Source organism: Podarcis raffonei, chromosome 7 (assembly GCF_027172205.1).
Source record: "Podarcis raffonei isolate rPodRaf1 chromosome 7, rPodRaf1.pri, whole genome shotgun sequence".
Classification (NCBI taxonomy): domain Eukaryota; kingdom Metazoa; phylum Chordata; class Lepidosauria; order Squamata; family Lacertidae; genus Podarcis; species Podarcis raffonei.
In genome coordinates, this window is record NC_070608.1 from 20,152,590 (window position 1) to 20,180,333 (window position 27,744).

General features: G+C 42.8%; 1 protein-coding gene across 1 annotated transcript in view; it reads right to left on the reverse strand.

Annotated features, from left to right (window-relative positions):
* Positions 1 to 17,484: 17,484 nt before the first annotated feature.
* TRHR (thyrotropin releasing hormone receptor) overlaps positions 17,485 to 27,744 on the reverse strand; it is a 32,028-nt gene continuing 21,768 nt past the window's right edge. The window contains exons 3-4 of the mRNA XM_053395433.1: positions 19,478 to 19,864; positions 17,485 to 17,686 (exon numbers count right to left, since the gene is read on the reverse strand). Coding sequence (XP_053251408.1) covers positions 17,678 to 17,686; positions 19,478 to 19,864 — 396 coding nt within the window. The 3' untranslated portion in view covers positions 17,485 to 17,677. The remainder of the gene's footprint in view (positions 17,687 to 19,477; positions 19,865 to 27,744) is intronic.

Consider the following 27,744-nt stretch of genomic DNA (forward strand, 5'->3'; position numbering starts at 1 on the left):
CACTTTCAGGCCAAGATAGCTGGTGTTTGTCCACAGATAGTTTTCCAGGTCATGCGGCCAGCATGACTAAACCACTTCTGGCACAATGGAACACCAGAGTGCATGGAAACCATGTTTACCTTCCCGCCACAGCGGTATCTATTTACCTACTTGTACGGACGTGCTTTCAAACTGCTAGGTTGGCAGAAGCCGGGACAGAGCAACAGGAGCTCACCCCAACGTGCGGATTCGAACTGCCGACCTTCTGATCGGTGAGCCCAAGAGTGGTTTAGACCACAATGCCAACTGCATCCCAGCCAGCAGGGAAAATAAAAGATTGCAGACACGTCATATACAAGAGAGAGGAGAGTAGGATCCATCATCCCACCTATCTGCTTTATGGTGAAGGCATCATGCATGTTTACCAATTTCCACAGGGAGATGTTCCTTCCAGGATTCGGGTGGTGGTTGTCCATGTGTCTACAACCTCTCTAAGAATATAATTCAGCTCTCCTTCACAACACAATGATCAGAACAGCTAACAATGTCGATATATAATTTATCAGCCATGGACATTAGAGTTATCTTCTGCTGGGATTCACATACCCTGGAGCTGTTGTTATCTAAGATCTCATCAAGTTCCCATAGATGCAGCTAATAACATTTTTATTAGGCTTCGTGCACTTATTTTGAGCTAGAAATCATTGCTCCAGGCACAGATATGCAGAATATCTTCAGAGATGATGTCAAGATGAATGGATGTGTGTTGGGGTGTTCTCTTTTAAGTGTCTTAATTATTTTTCCAAATGTTATATTCAGTTTTTTAAATAGAAACTTATACTCCACCCAGTGAAATCAGAGTGGCTTACAGAACACAGCCTCATCATCAGCATATAAAAAATGATCAGGTTTCAAACATATCATAAAACCTAACCCTAATGGGAGCAATATTAAAAAAACAAGCAAAGAAACACTAGGAGAAACTAACTATCCAAACTGTTATTTGTGCAGTGTGCTGAGTGTTAAAGACACCATCATCCATGCAATATCAGGACTACTCAAATTATTCCTAGGGACAAAGTGTCACAAACTGATGAATTTCAATGGTTGTTGTGTATGTGTGTGTGCACTTTATTTATAACCTGCCCATAGCCCTCCAGGACCTTTAAGCCATTTAGAAAATACGTAATACAAATTATGTTATTTGTTTTCAAATAGCAATAAAATCACAATATGGATGTAAGTTATCATATAACTGATCTCTCTATCCCTTTATAAATAATAGCTTCTCCATCACATGCTAGAAATAGCCTCTGAAGTGGTCCACAATAAAAACCAAAAGAAAATACATATGGACCCCAGATTAAATCACGACATAGGACCCACAAATCCTAAGCCTTTTAAGGCCTCCTTCAGAACTTGCCTGGTAGGCTTTTAAAGGATGACAGTTCCACAGAAGTTGTTGCATCACAGAGAAATCCCTGCTTCTTGAAGGCTGTGGCTTGAATGAGGCTGTGGCTTGAAGATCTATTGTTTTAAGGAATCCAAACATTTTTATATTAGGGAAAAGGTCCCTCTGCTTTTCTTTTAGAAACAAAGCATCCAGAGAGCAACAGCCAACATCATGAGAGCAGATTTACCCTTTCTATTCTATCTCTGAAGTCCCCTGCCTCTCAAAATTCTGGAGGGTTCCTTAACCACATTTTATACCTCCACCCAAAAAAGTACCCAAACAGCCTGTTGGTAGGGAAAGGAAAACTAGGTATGTAGGAGGAGAATTCCCTGGATGACAAGATCCAGGTTTGGGGCAAGTACTCTTTGTTGAGAGAAGACAAACAAAGATTTAAAATCTACAAAGTAAAGTGTGGAAACACAGGTTATTAGAGCTTTAAATATGGCCTTCTAAGTCCCTTCCAAAGTTTCCAACTTCCCTTTGCATAGAAAAAGACCACACATTTGGTTAAAAATGGATTACTTACAAACTCTTCAAAGGTCAGAATCATGTGCTTTTCTATACAGCATTCAGAAAACCCAGGAAGCAAAACTTGGGTTAGTTCCAAAGTGGTGAAAGTTCCTACATTATTTGTATAGGAACACGATTATGGCTTTGTAGAAAGGCTTGGAGCAACCAGCTCAGACTTCTTTACACACTGAAGTTCACATGGTAGACTGAGGGAACAATAAACTCAACTTCTTACTTCCAAGGTGAGGGTGAGTGACCTAGCTAAGTGTGGCAGGGCAGCTTACTCTATGGCATTAACCCCTTCATGTATTAATTAGACTTAAGCACTTTGGTTATATGAGTGTCAGGGGCTGGGGAGAGGAGGGGGAGTGCTGGAGATTGCCTCCCCATCCTGACCCTTCCAGGGAAGAGGAAAGGGAAGACTATAAATTTGCAACAGTGATTTGCGGGAGGTCACAGCTCAGAGGCAGGTGAGGGGGAAAGTTGGGAAATAATGGGAGAGGAGGAGCAGACAGAGCTGGAGCAGCAGCTGGCTTACATGTTGTCACTAGAAAGCAATCCAGACCCACCATCTCTTAGAACCTGGCGAGCCTTAAAAGTAGGAGAGCAAAGAGTTCAAAGACAGAGGGCACTTAGCAGCACCTGTAGAGGAGATTATGATGATGACAAATGAGGAAGTGGGAAAGACGGGGGTGGAGATTCACTCGGGATAACGCCATTATCCAAGAGGCTTGGTTCTATAGCCTCTCTCTGTAAAGTTTGAAATAAAAAAGGATGGTAAGAAACTTCTCCTTATCTTTATACTTTCCTGGGCAACCAGCCAGGAGCTGCTGACAGCACCCTGGCAATGGGGCAGGCTATCCTACACAACCACCATTGATTTAAGGTAGCCCCAGATCCTATATCCTTTTCAGAAACCTGCCATGAAAAATCCACTTTCCACAGGTTATCAGCTTTAGCCGCAGTTTCAGAGAACAACCTCGAACTTTTAAGTTCTTTTGAACTGGAAATAATGGATGACAACTGACTTTCAGGAATGACAGCTTGTTAACAGTTTCAGAGCAGCAAGGATCCAACCAATAAACTCATGTGGATTTTTCCTCCAACACTAGCTGTCAGTCTCTCGATCTTCATTTGAAGACACTTTAGGCAAAGCACAGCATGAATGATGACCTATTTTGTCCTTTAAAAATATGCAGCGTAACTAAATGACCTTGCTTTCATCTTCATTATATCCATTGCTTTCAGCATCATATTGGCCACATTAAGCCAGATCTAATGATATGATAGAATTGTATTTATTGCCAGCATCAGAAACAGACTGCCAGCTGAGAAGTTATAAGCCTGAAAATGATCTCGGCTGGGAGGCAACTGCATCTCTTTGAGATGGAAAGATGTCAGATTTGTCTGGAATATGTTCTGCGTTTCCTGAGTACTTGAATGTCACTACCACAGGCTTTTGGTAGACATTGACTTAATGAGGGCTATTTGTTGCCTTTAAAATGTTAGGATGATTCTTGTTGGCCTGTCTAGTCATGGAGGAGATCATAGGAACATAAGAACCTGCCTTATTTGAACTTTAAAATAACCTTCTCAGGGGTCAGCAAACTTTTTCAGCAGAGGGCCAGTCCATTGTCTCTTAGACCTAGTGGGGGGCCAGACTATATTTTGTAAAAAAATATGAATGAATTCCTATGCCCCACAAATAACCCAGAGATGCATTTTAAATAAAAGGACACATTCTACTCATGTAAAAACACACTGGTTCCCAGACCGTGGGTGGGCCGGATTTAGAAGGTGATTGGGCTGGATCCAGTCCCTGGGCCTTAGTTTGCCTACCCATGCTTCAGATCATTGGTCCATTTAGCTCAGTATTCTCTACACTAATTGGCAGTGGCTCCCCAGGATATCAGATGAGGAGTCTTATCTCAGCCTACCTAGAAATGTCGGGCATTGAACCTGGGACTTTTCTGTCTGAAAACCCTGAAAAAACATCTGCAGAAGCTGGGTTTAATTTATGCTCTGATATATTTTTCCAGGGTAGATGTGATCTTTCCCAATTAGCCTTCTTGCTACTGTAGTGGCATTCAGGAAAGCTAGGCATAAAAGATCCCAGGAGATAAGAATGGAAGACAAACCTGCTGGATTAGGTCAATGGCCCACCTAGTCCAACATCCTGTTGTCACAGAGGTCAATGTGGCATTTGCCCTCCTATGTGTGTGACATCATACTGGGTTCGTAAGGAAAGGGTTAACTAATTGTAAAATGACTAACCAATGGGAACCCAAGGGGCAGAGTTAACTATATATAAGGTTTAAGCACAGAGGTTCCATGAGTGGTTGAGAAGAAAGTCTGGAGTTAGGAGAGACAGAGAAGATAAGTCTGTGGGTTGGGCTAGTCTGGTGTGAAAGAGTGAGAGAATTTGTTAAGAGGAGTCAGTCAAACAGTTGAGATAATCAGTCAGAAGGTATTAGGAAGGTAGAGGCCGGTAAAGAAACAAAAGTTTAGATACTGACAGGAGTATTATCTGAAAAACCATAAACTTGTTAATGTTTGTAAAATAAACTTGTTTTTTTGGTTCACTTTTAACAACTGACTGGACTCAGTGTTTTACCAGAGAGTAACTGGTTGGTGGCAGCGGGGAAGTGAGCACAGTGGTGGCACAGGGATCAATAGACCGTTAAACGTCCGGGGACCCTGTGTGATCGCCACAAAAAACAAGATGCCTTTGGGGAGCCTTCAAGCTGGACACAAGTTCAACAAAATTCTGCTCAGCAACTGATACTCAGAGGCATGATGCAACTAATACAACTCCATTCATAAGCATAGCATAGCTCTGTGCATGGAGGATGGGATTTCACAGAATCATAGAATTGTAGAGTTGGAAGGGATTTTGAGTGTCGTCTAGTCTGCCACCTGCAATGCAGGAATCTCAGCTAAAGCATCCATGACAAATGGCCACCCTGATGGTGGCAAAGGGGTAGGGTGAGGGAGACTTCCTGGATGCCAAGATCCAAGTTTGGGGCAAGTGCTCTTTGGTGAGAGAACCACAGCAGAGATTTAAAACCAGAAAATAGGCAGGAAAGTAAAGCCTGGAAACATTTGTGTCATTAAAATATATATACCACCATCTGTGGATCTCAGGGCACTTCACAACATAAAAATATAAGATAAGAACACAAAGATTACCGATTTTCATCAGAGAAATTTTGGAGGGTATGAGGTTGTGCGACCCCTGAGCCAAAGAGATTAGTAACTATACTACCTTTAGAAGACACCTGTATAGGTGTTTTTTAATGTTTAAAGTTTTGTTATGTTTTTATATGCTGGAAGCTGCCCAGAGTGGCTGGGGCAATTCAGCTGGATGGGCAGGATATTATTATTATTATTATTATTACCCCTATTTTCATGAGAGAATTGTTGGAGGGTATGTTCCCTGTAGATAATTGTGTCTGAAATTTACGGTGCAATCCTATGCATGCTCCTTCAGCAACATTGTGCTCTATGGGAATGACTCATAGTAAGCGTGAAGCAAAAGGTAGTTCATGATGTGCTAGCATACTAATAATGAAGAGGTGTATACACATGTAGTTGAAGTTATTCTCCAGGCATTTAGATCAATGCTTGTAAAGGTAATCTTTACACTTGCTTGCCTCTCATTACAACTGACAAGCAGCACAGCTTATTCAAACAAAGAGTAATAGATTTTTGACACACTGGGAATGATTTCTCAGGAGGCCAAGTACTTTCTGTTCTGCCCCAAAGAAGTGCAATTATTCAGGTTCATGATTAGACTGATAAGCCAAACCTTTCATCTCCTTTCAGCAATTTATCAATGCATTCTTCATCTTACCGTTGCGTTTCGGGACAGTATCTTCTGCAGGTATTTGTCTTTGTAGGAAAATACATTTAACACAAGGCGGATATTAATAACCTCACATTTTTTTATCTGGGGGTTGTGCACATCCACAAGGTAATAATGTTATTAGTTAGTGTGGTTTGGGCACCTCTCCTGCATTCATGTAAAGCTGGCACACCCAGAACCTCAATAAAGTTCACAGCTCTGCAATAATCTGCAGGAAATAAGCGAGTTTGTTTTTTCATGCCTTTTGACCATTTTTCTTGACCTAATTCCTGGCAGGATATATTGCTCAGCCAAGACAAGCTGACAAAAGGAATGGAAAACTCAACTTATCATTTGCAATTCCAGCTTATTACATCGCTGCGAAATTTATCACAGGAATGCAATCAAAACTCAAATAAAGCAAATGTAGTGGGGAAATATGAAACAGGCATTTTACGAAAAGATCGTCAGTGAGATTCAGAAGCAGGAACTTAAACCTGCTATCAGGCCTGTGGAACAACGGTAGTTTTCTCGACCTGACCATTGGCACTGTCCCATGTCACTGTCTCTTCTCAGACACCCTCCTCTTTACTGGGACTCTCAGCTGATAGCAGACTCTTCATACATACATATCAGGTCCCATCCTGCATCTAGGTAAGCAACAGGCATTTAGAGTTCAATGACATATTCAAGGCAGGCAAAAACACTCAAGGATGGGGTGAGGCAGAGCTGGAGAGCTATACTTGGAGGCTTCCTCATTTCATTATATTGCTATGCTTGCTCCTTTCCTGTAAGAGATTCCTCCAGGCCAGTTGTAATACCCAGCAAAATATGTCAATGAACGATAGAAGATTAGCTGGCCTCTCTTGAAAGCGATGCTATCATTATCACTCCTTTAAGTCCAAAATAATTGGTTCTGAAAACGGCAAAGATTTAAAATGCTCTACAATTTTAAAATGATTGAAGTACGAATTAAAATTCAATATTAGCCTCCTGTAGAAACATTCCAGTGCTGCCAAGTTGAATTAATGGTTGTTCATCTCCTATGATTTGTGTGAAGACAGTAGCACAGACTCTGGTATCTAAGTTTGTATTAGCACCTCAGCCTATATTTTAAACAACAAGCACAATTCAAAATGTTGGTGCTGACCTTTAAAGCCCTAAACGGCCTCGGTCCAGTATACCTGAAGGAGCGTCTCCACCCCCATCATTCTACCCAGACACTGAGGTCCAGTGCCAAGGGCCTTCTGGCGGTTCCCTCACTGCGTGAAGCGAAGTTACAGGGAACCAGGCAGAGGGCCTTCTCGGTAGTGGCACCCACCCTATGGAACGCCCTCCCACCAGATGTCAAAGAGAACAACAACTACCAGACTTTTAGAAGACTTCTGAAGAAAGCCCTGTTTAGGGAAGCTTTTAATGTTTGATGGACTACTGTATTTTAATATTTTGTTGGAAGCCGCCCAGAGTGGCTGGGGAAACCCAGCCAGATGGGCCGGGTATAAATACATTATTATTATTATTATTATTATTATTATTATTATTATTAGCCATCATGGTTGTGATAGCATAAACTATTAGTATACTAGTTGAAAGGAGATCCTTATTTCCCTCACAAAGCTACAGATTCCAGAGTTTTCTGGGGAAAGAGATTGATCACTAAACCTTTCTGAGAACTGTAGCTCTGTGAGGGAAAATAGGGGTCCCCTGACAGGTCTTAGCACCATTAACAAACTACACTTCCCAGGACTTGGGGGGAGAAGCATGACTGTTTAAAGTGGTATTATACTGCTTTCAATATATAGTGCAGTTGTAGCTTTAATGCAAGTAAATGCTGGATTTAATTGATTCAGGAATTTACCCATTATATAAATGTCTCATGCATCAGTCATTGCTTTTATCCACATAATACAATCCAAGATCATTAAAAACAGGGGGATGGATGACTCCCAAAGACTCTTGCTTGAAACAAATAGCACCTCAAAGCAGATCATGCTGACAGGAAAATAGGACATTCTTCTCACATTAAAATTAATTGTTTTTAATGCAAATTTGTGCCCTTGAAGGCTAAAGCTTTCAGATAAGTTTATTATAAAACATCTGTGCCCATGAGGTCCATTATTATTTAGAATAATTATTTAGAATAATAATTTAGAAACTGGAGTATGGGAGGCATTGACGTTTTGAAGAATTGCTAATAAAAACAGGAACAGAATTCACAAGGAACATTTTATTGGGCTAAGACGGCTGAATGGCAGCATCAAAACACAGAAATTCTTCTTCAAGCATCTTCTCTCGATGCTTTTGAGATATCACAGCCTTTATCATTATCTCTGGACACTGCCACCTGTTTGCAAACTAGGATTTATTTATTTTTTTAACATGGCCGAGTCTTTATTATCAAACACATGGGGAGTAAGTGACCAGCAAGATGATAGTTTACCTTCATATAGCCAGTGTGGTGCAGTGCTTAGAGTACTGGGCTGGGACCTGAGAGACCAGGGTTCAAATCCCCGTTCTGTCATGAAACTCACTGGGAGACTTTGGGCCAGTCCATCACTGCCTCTCAGCCTAACCTACCTCACAGACTTGTTGGCGAGAACCATGTTACACCACCTTGAACTCCTGAGCAGAATGGTGATCATAAATGTATTAACAAATAATTTATTTTTAAAAACACAATAATAAAATACAGCCAGATATCAGCGTTATAGGCATCTAAGATCCACCAGAAAGCAAGGAGATCATTATAGGAGACTGAGTGCAATCTATGAAGCACTTTCATGCAAGCATATTCTCCGCCTTACAATGGAAATTGCAGTCTGTGTGGAGATTTTTTTAAAATGTAAAAAGTAGATAACTAAACATTATCATGATTCCCCTCCCTCTCCACAGTTTCCTCAGCAACCCAATAAGGATTAATGTCTTTATAATGTTCATTCCTGTTTCCACACATAATTTTCCTAAGCTGTTCCATCAGGCTTGTGTGGAAGCATCCATCCATGTGGGAAAAAATTACCAAGCCTGTGGACCAGGGGTGGCGAAACTCAGGCCTTCTCTTTCAGGCTTCTTTATCCAACCCTCAAGACCATAGGTAGGCAAACTAAGGCCCAGAGGCCGGATCCGGCCCAATCGCCTTCTAAATCCAGCTCACGGATGGTCCAGGAATCAGTGTGTTTGTACATGAGTAGAATGTGTCCTTTTATTTAAAATGCATCTCTGGGTTATTTGTGGGGCATAGGAATTCATTCATTATTTTTCTTCAAAATATAGTCCAGCCCACCACAAGGTCTGAGGGACAGTGGACTGGCCCCCTGCTGAAAAAGTTTGCTGACCCCTAGGGGCCACTAGGGGCGCATCGGAAGATGGCTGACAATAACATCTCTCCGACCCACACGAGGTAATTAGGAGGCTGTGATGGGAGTAAATAGCCTCCCTACCCCCCCAAGGTTGTGGGGGGGCTGCCCTTGCCTGCTGTGCCCTATACCACCCCCGAATTTGTGGGGATGGGGGCACTAGGCAGAATGCCCTCCTGTGGGATCTCGGCGCTCCTGGACGCTGTCTCTGATCCGCGCCACTAGCTGCAAGAACTTCAAAAGAAACAATTAGGATGAAGTGAATGCACATATTTCAAGGAAGGAGGGGGAGTAAAGACTGCTAACTGAAGAGATCTCTGATAAACAAGACGAGTCGGAGGAACAAGAATAAATCATGAGAAGATACGCCAAGACTCGGTACGGCAAAGGGACTGGATGGGGGAGGGGGGAAAAACTTTCCTTTCTTTCTTCTATGTGATTAAACAAGAATCCCCCCCCCTCACAAGTCAGAAATGTCGTTTTAATGACTTAAGCTGTGGATTTAAGACTGTGTGGAGATAAATTTTCTAACCAAAGCATGTTTTAAGAAGATAGTGGAATGTATAAGAGCTTTGGAATGACGCAGTTAAAAATACCGTCGCCATGTTGGCAAGCTCTGTCGGAGGACTTGAGTCTGGGAGGAGAAATAGAGCTGCTTTTGTATTGTGTGTGAGACTCCTCAGAGGGACTTAAGAAAGACAGTTTGCGAGATAAATGATGGAAAGAGCAATGTTATTTATGAAAGCAATGATATATGGAAACCATCTCGATATGAGGATTGGACGAACGGAAAAATTCACACAGTATTACAATTGGGGTTTATCTGCTTAAGGAGATTATCAGAAGAGATCATAAAGAAAAAAAGAAAAAATATATACGAACAAGATGAGATGTGGAAACAGCAAGATAAGACTGGATAGAATTATGAACTTTATTTGGACTGATTTGGATATTAACGCAGCAGCAAGAAGATGATCGGAATCCCCCTTCGGAACTTGAAATATGGGTCCCCTCAACAAAAATTTAAAATTCAGCTTTGTAATTCGGAATTTATGTGATGTGATTTGATTTGATTTGATTGGTCGGTTAATAAAAATTATTTAAAAAAAGAAAAGAAAAAGTTTGCTGACCCCTGCTCAAGACCTTCTTCAAGTGGGCTTATTCCTAGACCACCCCAGACAATCTCCGTAAGCCATCCCTGTAATTGGCCCTAACTCTGTAGCGCTTTGACCAGGATTCAGTATGTTCTTCAGCTGCGATGATGCCTGAGGAAAATGAGCATCACTAGGATTGTGTGTAAATCTCTGACTTTTGTGTAGCTGGAAGGTAGCCTACTCTACAAAGAGCATAAGAACATAAGAAGAACCAGTTGGATCCATAGCTTTCAATGTTTCCCTTTTTTTAAGGGAAATTCCCTTATTCTGAATAGGATTCCTCAGAAGAAAAGGGAAAAGTTGACAGCTATGGTTGGATCAGGCCAGTGGCCCATCTAGTCCAGCATCCTGTTCTCACAGTGGCCAACCAGATGCCTGGCTGGAAGCCTACAAGCAGGATTCAAGCACTCTTCCCTCCTTTGGTTTCCAGCAACTGGTAATCAGAAGCATCGCTGCCTCTGACTGATGGGAAGGATTCCTGCCTGAAACCTTGGAGACCCACTGCCTATCAGTGTTGGTAATGCTGGTGCAGAGGGGCCAATGGGCTGACTCATTATAAGGCAGCTCATATAATTATTCATTCATTCATTCATTCATTCATTCCCCGCCCATCTGGCTGGGCTTCCCCAGCCACTCTGGGCGGCTTCCAACAAAAGATTAAAATACAGTAATGCATCAAACATTAAAAGCTTCCCTAAACAGGTCTGCCTTCAGATGTCTTCTATAAGTCTGGTAGTTGTTGTTCTCTTTGACATCTGGTGGGAGGGCATTCCACAGGGCGGGCACCACTACCGAGAAGACCCTCTACCTGGTTCCCTGTAACTTGGCTTCTCGCAGTGAGGGAAACGCCAGAAGGCACTCGGCAGTGTCCAGGCAGAACGATGGGGGTGGAGACGCTCCTTCATATAAGTATGTGCAGAAAGATAGTATTAAATAACTGTGTGAATAAGGGCTGGAACATGTTGTCTCGTGCCCCTTTGAGACATACTGCACGAGTGGAGAAACTTTGTATCCTGGGGTGGGGCAGATCTATATCTCTCTCCAGCTGCGTACTTCCATCACTGGGCTCCATTGAAAACAACTTCTCCATGCGAACCAGGAAGTGACCTTTCTAGACAACGGAACGACTCTTATTTTCTTATCTCTGCGGCCCCAATCTCCTAGGTGACGTGGACGCCATTAGGCAATTGAATGTGCATGCATACTCCATCCATTACCCTTCCACACACCCCTCTGCCAGCCCCAGGTGCTGGCAACCCACGCTATACCACTGGCCACTGCTATTTTAGTAGCTGTTTCAATGCAAACTGTTTCCTGCTTTTGGAGCAATTGGGAGCTCAGTTTTAAGCTCCTGATTGTTCCTTTATTGGAACATTGGAACCTGCCCCATTCTTGACATCAAATATGACATCGGGTTTGGGGCAGGTGGGTTTGGATTGTGAGAAATGGCTTCCTAGTCCAAACAGGAATCACTGCTGGGTAAATTTGGCCCTTGGCCCTACTGTCTAACTTTGCCTTGGTTCTCATCACATTCTCACAGTTTTCATTCTGGAGCTAAAGTGGCAGAGAGAGCTAGAGAGAGATTTATTTGATTGCTTCTTAATTAGAGCCATGACAAAGCTTCTTGTCACAAAGAATAAAATCCTGGCATCCATCAAAGAACATTCTGTGTGCGTTTTCTCACTGGAGCAAGAATGTCGATGAACAGCCTGTTTCTTGTTCAGGATGCGCTGAAGGAATTTAGGATTGTATTTCTTAACCCAACCAGCTTTGCTATGCACCATGTGCAGTAACAGTGTGAGATATGGACAAATAGAGGCAGGATACTGCATTACAGTCCTTTCACCTTAATTCCCCCTCCTTGTTAACAGTCAGTTTCTATCCTGTTAATGATCAGCTAACAGATCTATAGGGGTGGTGGCAAGCATTCATAATGTGTACAGGTATGCATTAGGATTAAACTGAAACTACTGGCTGCTTTTTGGGAGAATGTTGAAAAGTGACTTACCTTTCCATGATTTTTCACAATTCACCAGTTCGCATACATTCACCTTTCTAGCTGTCTTACACTCATTGCATTTCTTTTGCCATCTGTGATGTAATCATGCACCCACATCAAACTGATTGTGTAGTGCTATGCTGTCGTTCCACTACATGATTCCATATGGATGATCCAGAAAGAGCACTCTCTTGCAGTTTCTTTCGATTTGTTTGTTTACTGTGAATGACTTCATCATGTGGCTAAGTCAGATGTTGCGGTGTGACATCATTCTTTCATAATGTGATTCCTAACTGGCTAGAATTATCAGTGAGACTGATCCTGGAACTCTCCCTCTCTTAATTGAAATGTTTGCTATGAGTGCCATCACCATGTAACCCTATTAGCTTGGCTATATAATATGACATAATCCTTTCCTAATTGGCTAGAATTACCCATGTGACTGATTTGGAAACTAATTCTCTCTTCCCTCCCACCCTCTAGGATTGTTTACTATCAGTGATAGGATCGTGTAGCATATCAGACAGGCTATGCTGAATTGTGGCATCTCTCTCTGTCAGTATGTGACTGCCATCTGGGGAAAAATAGCAATTAATGGGTTTGGAAATGGAGAAAATATTCTCAACATTAAAATGGTCCCCCTTCCCCAGAGAACAAGATAATCTTCTGTGTGGTGTAGCTATGTAGTCAGTAGGGGCCTGTGCAGTGGAATCCAAACATGTTTTTAGTTTTTTACCTGGATATAAGCACCATTGAAATCAATGGGATTGCCTTCTGAATACAACATGCCTAACAACGCACTGTGAATGTCCATTTCTAGAGTCCATTTCTAGAGTTAAATGGCAATATAATTATAGATCACTGACAGTATGGAAATAAGAAGGCATTGATTCCTGTTCCAGTGCACATTTGTCTCATGTAGTGCTGTTTCTGTTCCAACGTAGTTCAGCTTCCAAGAAAAACCCCTACAATATTCATCTTGCTGTCCACTATGGCAGAGCTTTTCATAATTATCTGTCATATTGATTACTTTGTTATTACATTATTCCACAATGTTCATTCCAATGCAAAAGCCGTTCATTTAAGGGCAAAGCAAACTTAATGCAAATAGGTGGAGGGACCCATCAAAGTTTGCAGATAATATTCACTGGATTGATTTCCATTCGAGACATGAGATGAATAAGCAAACGTCAATGATTTCTGATTCCATTTACGTTTCCGTCGCAATTCTCTGACATCCCTAATTGACAGTGATAAAGTACCCCAGCCATCAGCAGAATCGTTCAAGAATTTGGCTGTCTTTTTTATATCGCTGATCAGAGAAACACTGGGCGGTTTTCCACATCAGAAAGTTTATTTAAATTTTTGTATTCATGGAGCCATGAAAAGTAAATTGGCATCATGCAGCTCCCATTAATGAGCATACTGACAACAGGTATCACCATACTGTTCTTTCTTAAATTGATTTCATCCTCTCTAGCTCAGAGGTAGCCAAGGAAGTACCCTCTGGATTCTGTTGGACTGCAATATTCCATCAGCCTCAGCCAGCATGGCCAATGGTCACGGATGATTGTATTCCAGCAACATCTGGTGGTCACTATGTTGGCTACCCTGGTCTAGATCAATAAGTACAAAGTCACCACTCAAAAATCCTTTCCTCAAAATTAGGTCTCATAACAGTAACTGAGCAGATGATTCCTTCTAGAAACAATACAATATACAATATTATAAATAAAAAGCGGGCAGTAAAATGCACTTCTTCAGACCTTACAAAATTCTGTACATGCTAAAACACATAATTCCAGCAACAGAAACACAAATACAAGAATAAAAATATTTAGTTCAAGCTCAGAGATGTTTTCCAACAGACACTTTCACAATGCTTGAACTATGAAAATGAGATTCATGAATTTGAAATGCATGTTATATTTAATCACATCAGGTTGGGGGGGAAATTCAAAGGGCAATATATTCTTCTGCACTTCGGAATGAGCTTTGCACACCTAGCAATAAATCATGATATTATGGTAATGCTTCATATGCAAAGTTGTCTGCAGTTTTGCATACCTAATTAATTCTGTTTCCACGTATATGCAAGCCACATTCAAACTAAAATGTTCACCATGTAATATTTATATGGCAAAGTCACCGCGTAGAAAATAGGATTCAAGTTTTCAAAACAATGCACTATATGGATGTATGCATGTATTTCTGGGAACGACTTATATATCCTGGTTTCCAGAGATAGGGTCTCAAAATGGCAAGCTTGTTGAACCTTGCAGGCCCCTTGAGAAGCACTGAGCTATATACCACTTTGAAAGAGCCTTAGCAAGACCTGGCATTCAAGAGAAGCCCCTTTCAAAGTGCTGCCCTGCTCAGTGCTTTCCAAGAGGCTTCTCAAGCAGGTCTTGTGGAACACTTTGCAAAGCACTCTGCAAAGACCTATGTGGGGGGATCACAAGCGATTGTGAGGTGTGTGGACCCACCCACCTGTTAAACTTGGTCCATGACCTGTGGGTAGATGATTCCAGATCCAGTTCCCCACATTTGCTTTAGAAAGATTTAGGATCGTCAGTTCTCTTTGGAACATTTCACATGAGTGATTTTTGCTGACAGAGAATGGGTTGGCATTCTGCTCTCAGGCTCATTTGAGTCCCACTTCGCACAATTATTTCTTGACGTAACACACACAGTTAACAGCACACATAAGTATTTGCACTAATGTGCTTGTAGCTAGCTAATTTTGGCTGAGTTAAGAGGAAGTCAAGAGTGGCTTCCGCCATTTAATTTTCATTTTAAAAGCTGCTCAAGGGCCTGCAGCCTGAAAAAAACATCTTGGAGCCTTTTGTTGGAAAAGTGCCTTTCTCATCTCAGTATTGTCTATTTCACTGGAACCAAAATTATATTCTATGTCACAAAGGGCCCGGAGTACAATGTAATAATATTAAAAATAATAATCTGAATAATGCTACTTTGAGGCTGTGCAAACTGGTCTCTGATTCAAGTTCACTCTTTGATTCTCGTTCTCTCAATTTCTCCACTATCAGTCGCTTCCCCCTTTTTTAAGAGCATGTGACAAAGAGAGAATGAGACTGTGGGGGCAGGGAATTCTGCCTGTAATTTTATGGCAAAATCCATCTGCTAAAATGGCTAACTGCTATCACAGCAAACCCTCCCACCAAACATTGGTGAACTAGCTGCATGCTATGGAATATTCACAAATATCCAAAATTATGAAGGTGAAGGATAATTCACAAAACGTTGACTGACCATGGTGACAAATACTGTTGAGCAGTGTGGAAAGAGACAAGGCCTGTTTTTCAGGGACCAAATAGGGGTCAGGCTGTAGCTCAGCGGTAGAGAACATGCTTTGCATGCAAAGGGGCCCAGGTTCAATCCTTCCCTTCACCAGATAGGACTAGAACAGACCCATGTCTGAAACCCTAGCTGTCAGTCAGTGTAGACAATACTGAGCTAGATGAAGCAATGGTCTGAACTAGTGAAAAATTGTGGTACCAGAATGATGGAATATTAAGAGCTTGCTGGATCAAACCAATAGCCAACCTAGTTCAGCATCCTCCTCTCATTGTGGCCACCAACATGGATGGCTTTAAAAGAGGATTAAACAAATCCATGTAGGATAAGGCTATATTTGGCTGTGTTCTGCCTCCATGGTCAGAAGCAGTATGTTTCTGAATGCCAATTGCTGGAAACAACATGAGGGCACAGTGCTGTTGCACTCAGGTCCTGCTTCCGGGCTTCCCACAGGCATCCAGTTGGCCACTGTGAGAACAGGATGCTGAAGAGCCCTTGGCCCAATCCGGCAGGCTTTTCTTGTGTTAGATGGCCTCCAGTGCAACTTCCAATGATATGATTCTCCCTCATGGTGGGGCTGGGGCTGGGGCAGAGTAGGCTGCATGCTGACAATGATCATGGGTGAGTCAGATAGTTCAGCAGGAAAGAAAGAGAGGAGTTAGGATGCTGCAGGAATAAGAACAAGAGAAGGGAGTGTCAAGTGGTTCTATCCTAATACTTGGACAAGGGACTATATGCAGAGAAGCTACGGGAGAGGGGAATCATGAAACAGAAAGCCAAGATGACAAGGAGGCCCCGAAGAATGGGAGCTGAATTTCACAGAGCGAATTCTTGAATTGGGTTAGTGTGAGAATGCTAAGAGAGTAACAGGTCCTTTAACCCTCTTCACAGAGGAAGCATACATATATATACAGTTGTACCTTGGAAGACAAACGGAATCAGTTCTGGAAGTCTGTTCGACTGCCAAAATGTTCAGAAACCAAAGTGTGGCTTCCGGTTGGCTGCAGGAAGCTCCTGCAGCCAATCGGAAGCCACGGAAGTCTCGTCAGACGTTCAGCTTCCAAAAACATTTCGAAAACCGGAACATTTATTTCTGGGTTTTGATCATTTGAGGGATGATTTGTTCGGGAGCCAAGGCGTTTGAGATCCAGGGTACAGCTGAATATAACATTGCTCAGAAATTTTAATTTTACTATTTGCTATGGAATGAAAAACTATTCCCCTCACTTTGCTCTCAAGATCCCTCTGTAATTACAATTTAATCATTTTAAACTACAGTTGCATATGAGGCAAGCAACAGTAGCGGTCGGCCAGACTGGTATATTAAAACCCAAGAGAGCACTGCTGCTATGTACATTTTAAATCTGGAAAAGAAGCTTACTGCTACAGTGTAAATGTTTGCTTCTCTGTCAAGCACATTCCTTTCCTCCGGTTCTGCAGAGCTGTTTGCCCTGAGTTACTTACTCTGAAGGAACATCCATATTATCTCCCAAGTGTGTTGATGTGTAGGCTTATCTATATGAAACCTGTGTGGAGCTGGCTCCATACCCATAATGCACAGCTTCCTTCCACCACCAGGGAACACATCTGTGGGGGAAAGGGGGCAGAAAACTGCTGTGCCTTGTGAGCCATCGTGGGGGATAGAGGGTGGGCAGCTGCATCAGGAAGAGGAACAAATGCCATTTTTGGTATTGTATCTCTGGGAGGGGAATGGGGGTATCCTATCAACTCTCAGCACCTGGGAGTTCTAGTCCAAAAACATGTCGGGATGCAAGTTTGGGGAGTCCTGCCCTGGATAATTAATTGGGCAGCTTTCGCTTCATAGCACATGGTTTAAAAAGGAATGTGTAACAATGCACACACTTCTGCCATTTGCCTCCTAGTTTCCATATAGCAAGCATAGTTTAATGAAACGAAGCAGCTTCCCTGTGGTGTGAGCAGGGTCAGCATTTGTAATATCAAGCTCGGTCACATCAAATATAACTAGAAAACAACCAGACTGGTTCAGAACTGGGTGGCTCTGCAAGATCAAATAAAGTAAGAGAGACAGAGCAGATGTAGGCTCCAACGTCACAGCACCTGAAAGCAGAAATTGAAATAATGAGTCACCTGAAATGTCAGAGGTGTGTGCAGCAAGGAGGGGAAACGAGTCATGCAAATGCAACCCATCGTGTCCTACCTCTTGACAGACCAACTTTCATAGTTTGTTTTTTTTAAAGGAGAAGAATAAAATACACAGGAATGCTGAATTGATGCATGAAGTAGCTCTTTCTGTTGCCACTTGACAACCAGGCTTTTGTAATTGCTCTGGAGTGGATTAACACAGACCATTACAGTGGTACCTCAGGTTACATACGCTTCAGGTTACAGACTCTGCTAACCCAGAAATAGTGCTTCAGGTTAAGAACTTTGCTTCAGAATGAGATCAGAAATCATGCTCCGTCAGCGTGGCAGCAGCAGGAGGCCCCATTAGCTAAAGTGGTGCTTCAGGTTAAGAACAGTTTCAGGTTAAGTACGGACCTCTGGAACGAATTAAGTACTTAACCCGAGGTACCACTGTACTTCAAAACGCTCCAATGAAATAATAAACGATGAGTGGGATCCAGAGAGCATTTTGCACAAGCGGAAGTCACTTTGTCGACACAGACTGTCGTCTCCGATTTGCGCCTATCGACGTCCTGAGGTCACTGAATGTAAGAGCAAGTCATGCCAAAGGCCTATCTAGTCCAACACCCTAATTTCCTTCAATGCCCAACCCGATGCCTAAGAAACACCCACAAGCAGCACTGGAGGGTGACATCCTTCTCTGTCGTTCCCCAGTGAATGGTATCCAAAGACCCATAGCCTCTGATCCTGGAGGTGGCAGGTAGCCACCAAGTCATCCATAGCCTTATTCTCCATGCTTTATCTAATTTCCTTTGAAAGCCAATTTGTTGATACAAAATCTAGCCAGAATCTGGACAGAAAACTGCTCTGAGCTCCATCATGATTAAATGTGAGTTACAAAGGTGATCTGGATAGCTCAGTTGGCTAGAGCATGGTGCTGATAATGCCAAGGTTGCAGGTTCGATCCCTTTATGGGACAACTGCATATTCCTGCATTGCAGGGGGTTGGACTAGGGTCCCTTCCAACTCTACAAGTCTATTATTCTATGTGTATTGGGTTAAGCAAGGATGGGGAATCCATGGCCATGCAATTATTGTTGGATTCCAATGCCCTTTGGCCCCTGCCAGCATAAACAAATGGCTCCCAGTACATTTCCGAGCACAATTCAAAGTGTTGGTGCTGACCTTTAAAACCCTAAATGGCCTCGGTCCTGTATACCTGAAGGAGCTTCTCCACCCCCATTGTTCTACCCGGACACTGAGGTCCAGCATCGAGGGCCTTCTGGCGGTTCCCTCACTGTGAGAAGCTAAGTTACAGGGAACCAGGCAGAGGGCCTTTTCGGTAGTGGCACCCTCCCTGTGGAATGCCCTCCCACCAGATGTCAAAGAGAACAACAGCTACCAGACTTTTAGAAGACATCTGAAGGCAGCCCTGATTAGGGAAGCTTTTAATGTTTGATGTATTACAGTATTTTAATATTTTTTTTGGAAGCCACCCAGAGTGGCTGGGGAAGCCCAGCCAGATGGGTGGGGTATAAATAATAAATTATTATTATTATTAGTAGTAGTAGTAGTAGTAGTAGTAATGGGAGATGTAGTCCAATAATACCTGGAGTGCCACACTATCCCCATCCCTTTATTAAAGACCTGGATTTTGGATTCTAGTCATCAATTCTACCTCTGTCAAAAAACCTTCTGCAGTTACACCTTTTCCATGGACCTTAAGATGAAGGACATAGTTAAAGCATTGCAGTGCTTCTTTACCTCAGAAGACACACAGGTATCATCGAAAGACACTTTGGCGGATGACAGATAAGCGTCTGTGACGGTGATGTCTTCTAGCTCAGTGTGGAAATGGTCTGTCTCCTTGATGACGCTGTAGTTTAGGGCCACGCTGTAGTTGTTGGGCTTCTCCGACTGCTTCTGCTGGCATTTGCAGAGTTTCTTGAAGGCTGCTCTGAATTTCTGGGACATGAGGTTGTAAATCACAGGGTTGATAGCACTGTTTAGGTAAATGCAGATCCTGCAGAACAGCAGGAACCAATTTTCTTGGAAAGGGCGAGACAGGAAAGAGTTGATAACCACCAGGGTCCTGTAGGGCATCCACAAAAATGCAAAGAGGATTACAACCACAGCCAGCATCTTGGTAACCTATGGGGAACAGGAAACAATACCATGTGAGCAACAGAGAGGGAGGGGAAAGCAGGGAAGGAACACAGCAAACACTTCAGGGTTTTTTTCAGCCTTCCACAACTCCCAGCAGCTCCAGCTCAGCGGCATAGCTAGCCGCTTGGGTCCCTGGTGCAGGGGGGTGTCCTGCAGCCGGGGGCGGGGCAAGCCTCTCCAACGCTTGGAGCCTCTCCGCTGCCACCTCCTCAGCTGTAGGGCGGCTGAGGGAGAGGCAGTAGGCAGACACAATTCCCACACTGTTGTTTCAGGCAGTGCAGAACCTGCAGTCGTCTAAGCCACCACATCACTCCTAAAAAGTTTCATGAGCCCATTTTTTAAAAACAACAACAACAACAACTCATTTTGTCACACACACCCACACCCCAGTGATGACACCCGGGGCAGACTGCAGCCCCCCCCAACCCCCTTCCTCCGCCACTGCCCCAGCTGCCATAGTTGTGTCAGGGTTGAAGTTAAAAACATCGTAAAATCTTAGAATCTTGAGATTCTAAGTAGAGTCCAGTCCAAGCCCCTGCAAGGCAGGATTTTTTTGCCCAATGTAGGGCTTGAACCCTTGACCCTGAGTCTCATGCTCTACCAGCTGAACTCTCCCTTGGATGAAGAAAACAAGCTGGAGAATGTGAACACCAGATTGGGAAAGGGTAATCTGGTGGAATGCATATTACTACCAGAGACTTTCGCCTGGGCGAGATTTCTTCTCTGCTGGTTAAACATCTGCCTTACATCAGATAAAGATCCTCTCCTCAGCGAAGTTTTGTTAGACCCCTTTCTTTCCCCAGGGCTACAACAGTTTAACAAGAAGGTACAGCAACTTGGGTTGTCAGTGGAACTTTTGCGATCAATGTCCCTACCATCTACCAAGGCTATAATAAAAACTAGGTTATTGGATATTGAGGGCCAGGAATTAACAGTAGCAGCAGAGAAAACATGTTCTAACCACAATTACCTTGAATTTCTGCTTAACCCTCAAGAAAGAAAGGAATTTTCGCTGGCCAGGTTTAATTCAAACCTCCTTTGGGGAAGGTTCTCAGGCAGGGTGGAAGGAGAAAGAACTTGCCCATGTGAAGACCACCTGGTGGAAACCCTCACACATATGGTTCTCAATTGTAAACTATATGCTGATCTCCGTCAGCAATTTCTAGATCAACTCTGCATCCCCAAATGGAAATCAGAATTGGAGGTCATACATTTTCTATTACTGGGGAATGATCAGGAGCTCACCAAGTTAGTGGCTAAATATCTCTATTTGGTTTTTTGTCGTCGAAATACACTGCAGACGTCTGATCTTCCTGGAGACCTAGAGATGTGACGATAGACTGCTCTGCCTCCTTTCTTTTAGCAAATGTTTGTGCCACTGGGGAAGTGGTAATTCTGTATTGATTTGTTTTGGATGTTTGGATGTTTGTATGCAATAAAAGGTTTGATGATGATATTACTACCAGGGTGGCAGCATGAGAACAGGCCTTTTCTGTGGTGGCTCCCTCTTTGTGGAATTCTCTCTCCAAGGAGGATTGCCTGACACCATCATTATATATCTTTAGGCACCAGGCAAAATCTTTCCTCTATAACCAGGCCTTTGGCCTTTAACCACCTGTGGCATTTTATAAGTGGGAGGAGTGTTTTTAATGTAGTTTCCTCCCACTTGGTTTTAATTGTATCTATGTGAGGTGTTTGGGGTTGGTTGGTTGGTTGGTTGATTGGTTGTAAGTTGCTGTGGACAGCCTTGGGCAAGATAAAGAGACCAACAAATTTAATAAATAATAATAATAACAATAATAGCAGGCTTTGATTTCTGAATTAAATTTCCCCTATCCCTCCACTTGTTTGTGGAGCTCTGAATGAGTTCCAATACTTCGGCAAACCTATAAAATTAATATCCATCTCTATAGCATGCCATCAAATTCTGAAAAAATAAAATGGAAAGTGTTCTGCTGCTTCTGAATAATCATAATTGTTTTCTTATCATTGAAACCAAGCCCCAACTCTCTCATTAATGTGCTGCAGTGACTCAGTCCTTCAAACAAAGGTCAATGGATAACTTGCTACACGATACTTTCCCCCATGCTAGAAGCTTTTTGTCTGAGACTTCAGGGGTTACACGATACTAACCAATCATAAGCAATTTAAGCATCTCAGTTATTTCAGCACAACCTCTGCCCAAGAATTGTCCAGAGAATAAGAGAAATTATTTTAATCTGATGCAGTTACAAGCTCGAACTCGGCGTTCTCCCACTGCACTAAATTAAGAGTGCTCCATTTTATCAGGAGCAAAGAGCCAGCCATTAATGTAATAGTGAATGGGATTGTGGGACAGAACTATTACGGAAATGGGGCAGGGTGGCAGAGAGAGAGAAAAGAACTGAACGCAGAACAAAGCATTATCTATTGAGGTCAGGCTGAAGGCCTTCTCCCCCCAAGCACTTACTGTAGAGGAAGCCAACAGAAGTTAATGATGATGCCTTAAAGCTAATGGTTCGAGAAGTGCAATTTTCTATCGATTCCCAAAGGGGATACATTTTTGAAAGGCACTGAAGTCAGGTACTTTACAACGTGAGCTGAGGATCTCAGAGTCTAAGGCTGGTAAGCTACTGTGGACTGCATGCTGCGGCTTCTGTTTTGGGGGGTATGGACATTATTTTCACTAATAAATGCATTTTTATGTACAGTTGTTGTTGTTGTTGTTGTTATTATTATTATTATTATTATTATTATTATTATTATTATTATTATTATCATCCTACTCTGGGCAGCTCCCAACAGGATATTAAAAATATGATAAAACATCAAACATTAAAAACTTCCCTAAACAGGGCTGCCTTCAGATGTCTTCTAAAAGTCAAATAGTTGTTTATTTCCTTGACATCTGATGCTGATGGGAGGACATTCCACAGGGCGGGCACCACTACCAAGAAGGGCCTCTGCCTGGTTCCCTGCAACCTCACTTCTCACAGTGAGGGAACTGCCAGAAGGCCCTCAGTGCTAGACCTCAGTGTCTGGGCTGAATGATGGGGGTGGAGATGCTCCTTCAGGTATAGTGGGCTGATGCCGTTTAGGGCTTTAAAGGTCAGCACCAACACTTTGAATTGTGCTCAGAAACGTACTGGGAGTTTACCCCAGTATATGAATTTTGTACACATTTATTTGTCTGGAGAAATGGAATGCGAAAATTCAGAGAACTGCAAACTTTGCTTATTCATTTTATTCACATGATGTGTACATCACTTGATTGTTTTAAAAATAATAATTCAATGTCGGGCCAGCCGTTACAAATGGCGCTTATTTTAGCATAAAATAAAGACGCAGAGAGCTAGCTTATTTCCTTGTACTGATGGACAGCTCTTTCAGACATCTTCTCCTCTCCAGTCCAGTCACTTTATTACCCTTTGTTCTCTCCAGCCGCATGGCTGCTTGCCAGTGTCTCATGTTACCTCATCTGGCCAAGCTTAAACCCACCCACACCATATAGGGTCAACACTGCCCAGAGGAAACACAACTCCTTTTAAGGTCAATACAATTCTAATACATTGTAAGGCACAGACATGCTGGTCACTGGGTCAGCAAGACACCAGGTGGCACTACAAACCTTGCCATGACTTCCTGGCTCCCACATGCCCTCTTTCTTTATATTTTAAGCATAATCATATATATCAGTACCAATGGCTTTGTCGAGCGCGAGAAGCGACTCTTTTGACACCGGAAGCGGGCCGTGGACTGGAGAACCATGCAGTACATACAGAAATTAAAGAATGAATACATTGTATATAGCAACACAAAAAGAATGAATACATTGTATATAGCAACACAAAATAATGCAAATAACTACTATAATAATCACTATAATCAATAAATGTCGAAGCCAACTTCCATCCGGAAGCTAAGAATGTAAGAATTCTGATTCCATGCTGCATGGTAGGCTTCTTTTCCTAGTTTATTAGTCATGCACTGGTATCGCTTCTATAGCACTGAGATTGGTCGCTGTATGTTCCTGTAAGAGAACAAGAGCTATTAAACATGAATTTCAATGTATATTGACAGTTTGGATATATGCCCCATGATTCTTTCCCTCTTTAATTTGAAATTAACTGGGGGCAGGCATACATACCCAACATTTAGAAGCATGCAATAAACTAGTAAACTTAATCATAACTTGTACAAAAATATTATTCCTCCATATCTTATGATAATTTTCACCCTTAAAAGTCTTATTCAACAACACTGTTCTTATAGTTCGAGAGTGGCTGAGCCATGAATACTGCCAGCCAGTGTAGGATTCAGGCAACTGCTGCTTGCCAGCCGATAAGGTGAAATATGGTGGTTTCAACTGGACTGTGTCGTCTGCTTCTCTTCCTTGTATAACGGTGCAGCAAAGGATGGCAAGGAAATGGTTAGGAAGCACTTCCGCAGTTGAAGGGACTTGCCATGGCTGCACACATCGAGCTGAAACCCATAAAGGCTTGTCCTCGACATCCACTGCCGCGTACCCTCGTCCCCACGTGATCAGCGGGACAGGTCCATGCCATGCGGGATCAGGCAAGCGTCTGTACACCACCAAGGGGTGGGGGAGTGCCTCCTCCTTCCTAAAATGCAATTCCGCGGGAGTATGGGTCCTAGTATTTGGATATAAAAGAATGTTAAGCACAAAAAGAACTTGGTGAACAGCTGAAGGGATGAGTGCTGTTCGAATGCTTCGGCCGCCAAGCAGTTTTAGCAATAGTGTTTTGAACATCAGGTGCGCTCTTTCCACTATCGCTTGCCCTATGGAGTTAAAGTGTATATCATGAGTTAATTTCACATTCCACAACATACAAATTTCCGAAAATGTTTTAGAAATATATGCTGGATCATTATCAGTTTTGATACGCGTAGGTTTACCCATGACTTAGAAACAGCGGATAGTGTGCTGAAGTAAGGCTTGCAGGGCAAGAAACAAGGAAAACAAGTCAGAATCCAAGGAAGGAGTTATATAAGATATTGGTAAAATAGCAAAAAGCGATATACATACTGAGTATCCACAATAAGATTGAAAGAATGAGTAGGAAAGGATTGAAAGGCAAGAATCACAGCCGCTAGCTCTGCTCGCTGGGCAGAAGTCTGTGGAGAGGTAAATAACTTTTCCATTTTCCTCCCTCTTCCCATGTCACCCCCCCCCTATTTTTCGTTCCATCCGTGAAAAGGGTTAGTGCAGAGGGGAGAGGTGTGAGAGACAAAGGGTTTAGTTAAAACAATTTGCACGGCAGCATTTGTGATCAATAAATGCTGCTGTTCAGTCTGTGAAAATGGCATATAAATTGATGCAACATCAAAACTGCTCAAAGTTATTGCACGTGAATGTCCTTTGATAACAATTGTCTGATGTGGATTCATTTGCGGAATAAATGTTCTTCAAAGGGGTATGAGGTAAATGTAAGCATTCTATAATGCAGATAGTCTTCTTCTTGTCCATCTGAGCATATAAATTTCCTGTTGGCAACAATGGTGTAGCAAATACTGCCAGATGCAGCTTGTGTTCAGCACCTCTAGGTGGTGCATGCGGAAAGGTTTCAATGCTTCATTCACAAAATTTTGGCAAAATGTAGGGGAGTTCCGCATGCTGTTGTGGCAGAACAATCCACTGATATCGCTGGGTGGATTGCAATTTGTTATATACTGGCAATGTAAAAGCAAACTGTTCCTGTCTGCTGGATCCAGTGGGATTAAAATGATTCAATGTAGCTAAAAGTCAATTGTTCAGAGATAAGCTGTTCAGAAACGAGATGGTGCCATTGCTGCGGTTTTTTCTTTTGGTGGAGGCCACTGTTCTACCCACACTGAAGTATCAGTGATCTTGGTTTGCCATGCTGGAAACGTTGTATTGATGGCCACAGGTTGGTTTTTATCTTGCGCTGCTGCCAGCAAATGAGCCTTGTGGGTGGCTGTACCAACAGACTGACCAATGCGTAGCATCGTAGCTGTATCAATGGCAGGAAGGTGTATTATCGGGCGCAACACAACCTTACAATCCTCAGTGGCATTTTCAAAGGCCAATTGTTTGATAATTATTTGTTTGGCTTCAGGATTTTCAATTTGGCTACTCACTGCTGTAATCAGCCTGATTTTTCTCATTGCTTGTTGAGCAGCAAGAGCAGTATCCCTCAATAAGATCTGCAGCAGTGTGGCTTGTACTGAAGCCTGAGCATAGGGCTCACGCCCCATCATAGCATCCATCACATCTGCGAGGGTAAGATTAGGATTATTTCCTCTGATTTGTTGCAGTAAAGCAGGAGCATAAACACCACAGGCAATTTCCCATTCGTGAGCAAACAATACACCAGTTGATGGGGGTAAAACTGTACGTGCCAAAGGCTTGATGTCATCTGGAGCCAAAAGCTGGGCTTGAATTCCTGCTGTAGCACCAGGGAATGCCATAGTATCCTGAGTTAAGGAACAGGCAAATACTGCACGTTGCAAAGGGGTAGCTGCTTTTGCTGCTGCTGAAAAAGCAGGATCATTTCCAGCCAGACCACGGTATTTTTGCAGATTTGGGTCCTCTGGTGAGGAACTGCAGTCTGGAGGTTTGGGATCTGGGGCTGCAGGCAAAGCAAGGGCTGGAACACATGGCAGGACAGCAGGCTGAATTAAAGAAGCTGAAGCTTGTGTTGGCAATGCAGCTATGGAGATATTTTTTGGTGATAAAGAACCCATAGCATATCGAACCTTGCACCATGCATTTAAATTTCGAACACCAATGCTGGGAAGTCCATGAAAATGTGTTCCAATATTGTCCCAAAGTTTTAATTCCAAAGTTCCTTCTGCAGGAAACCAGGGGCAATGTTCATCAATTGCCAGAATGAGCTGTATCAAATCTCCCTCAGGAACTTCCAATTTGTTGCAGGAGAGGAGAAATTTTAAGTCTTTTAAAAATTTCTGTTGGGGAGTAGTCAAAGAGCTGCCCATTTTTCTAAAATCAATATTTAAGGGATCGACTAACCTTGGATCCGTAGATGAATAGCGCTTGAAACCTTTTCCAGGCGAGGTAAGTCGATGAATATCCACTGCTTGGATCAAAAATCTTCTCACAGTCTGGCCCAGACTGTTTGCTTCAAATCTTGCTTCTTAGCTCTCTTTTAAAAACCTCAGTCATAATCTTTTATTCAGCCTCACACGGGGCACCACTTGTCGGGCCAGCCGTTACAAATGGCGCTTATTTTAGCATAAAATAAAGACGCAGAGAGCTAGCTTATTTCCTTGTACTGATGGACAGCTCTTTCAGACATCTTCTCCTCTCCAGTCCGGTCACTTTATTACCCTTTGTTCTCTCCAGCCGCATGGCTGCTTGCCAGTGTCTCATGTTACCTCATCTGGCCAAGCTTAAACCCACCCACACCATATAGGGTCAACACTGCCCAGAGGAAACACAACTCCTTTTAAGGTCAATACAATTCTAATACATTGTAAGGCACAGACATGCTGGTCACTGGGTCAGCAAGACACCAGGTGGCACTACAAACCTTGCCATGACTTCCTGGCTCCCACAATTCAAAAGTTACAACGCTAAAACAGTTTAAAATCACCTCAGCTTTCTGAGCATCTGGTAGGCTTGTCTAAACAGGAATGCCTTTAGCAGGCACCAGAAAGAATACTGTGAAGGCGCCTGCGTGATCTCAAAAGGCAGGGAGTTACAAAGTTCTTATAGACTCGGGAATGGATATTATGTGGCCCCTGTAGTTGTGCCAATTCCGCAGATCTAAACAGTTGAGTGGGCACATGTGCTTTTTTTCAACGGTACACACTACTGTCACCTTCCCCTCCCCCCCCCAAAATCTTGCAATAAGGTAAATGGAGGATTGGGAAAGCAAGCAAGC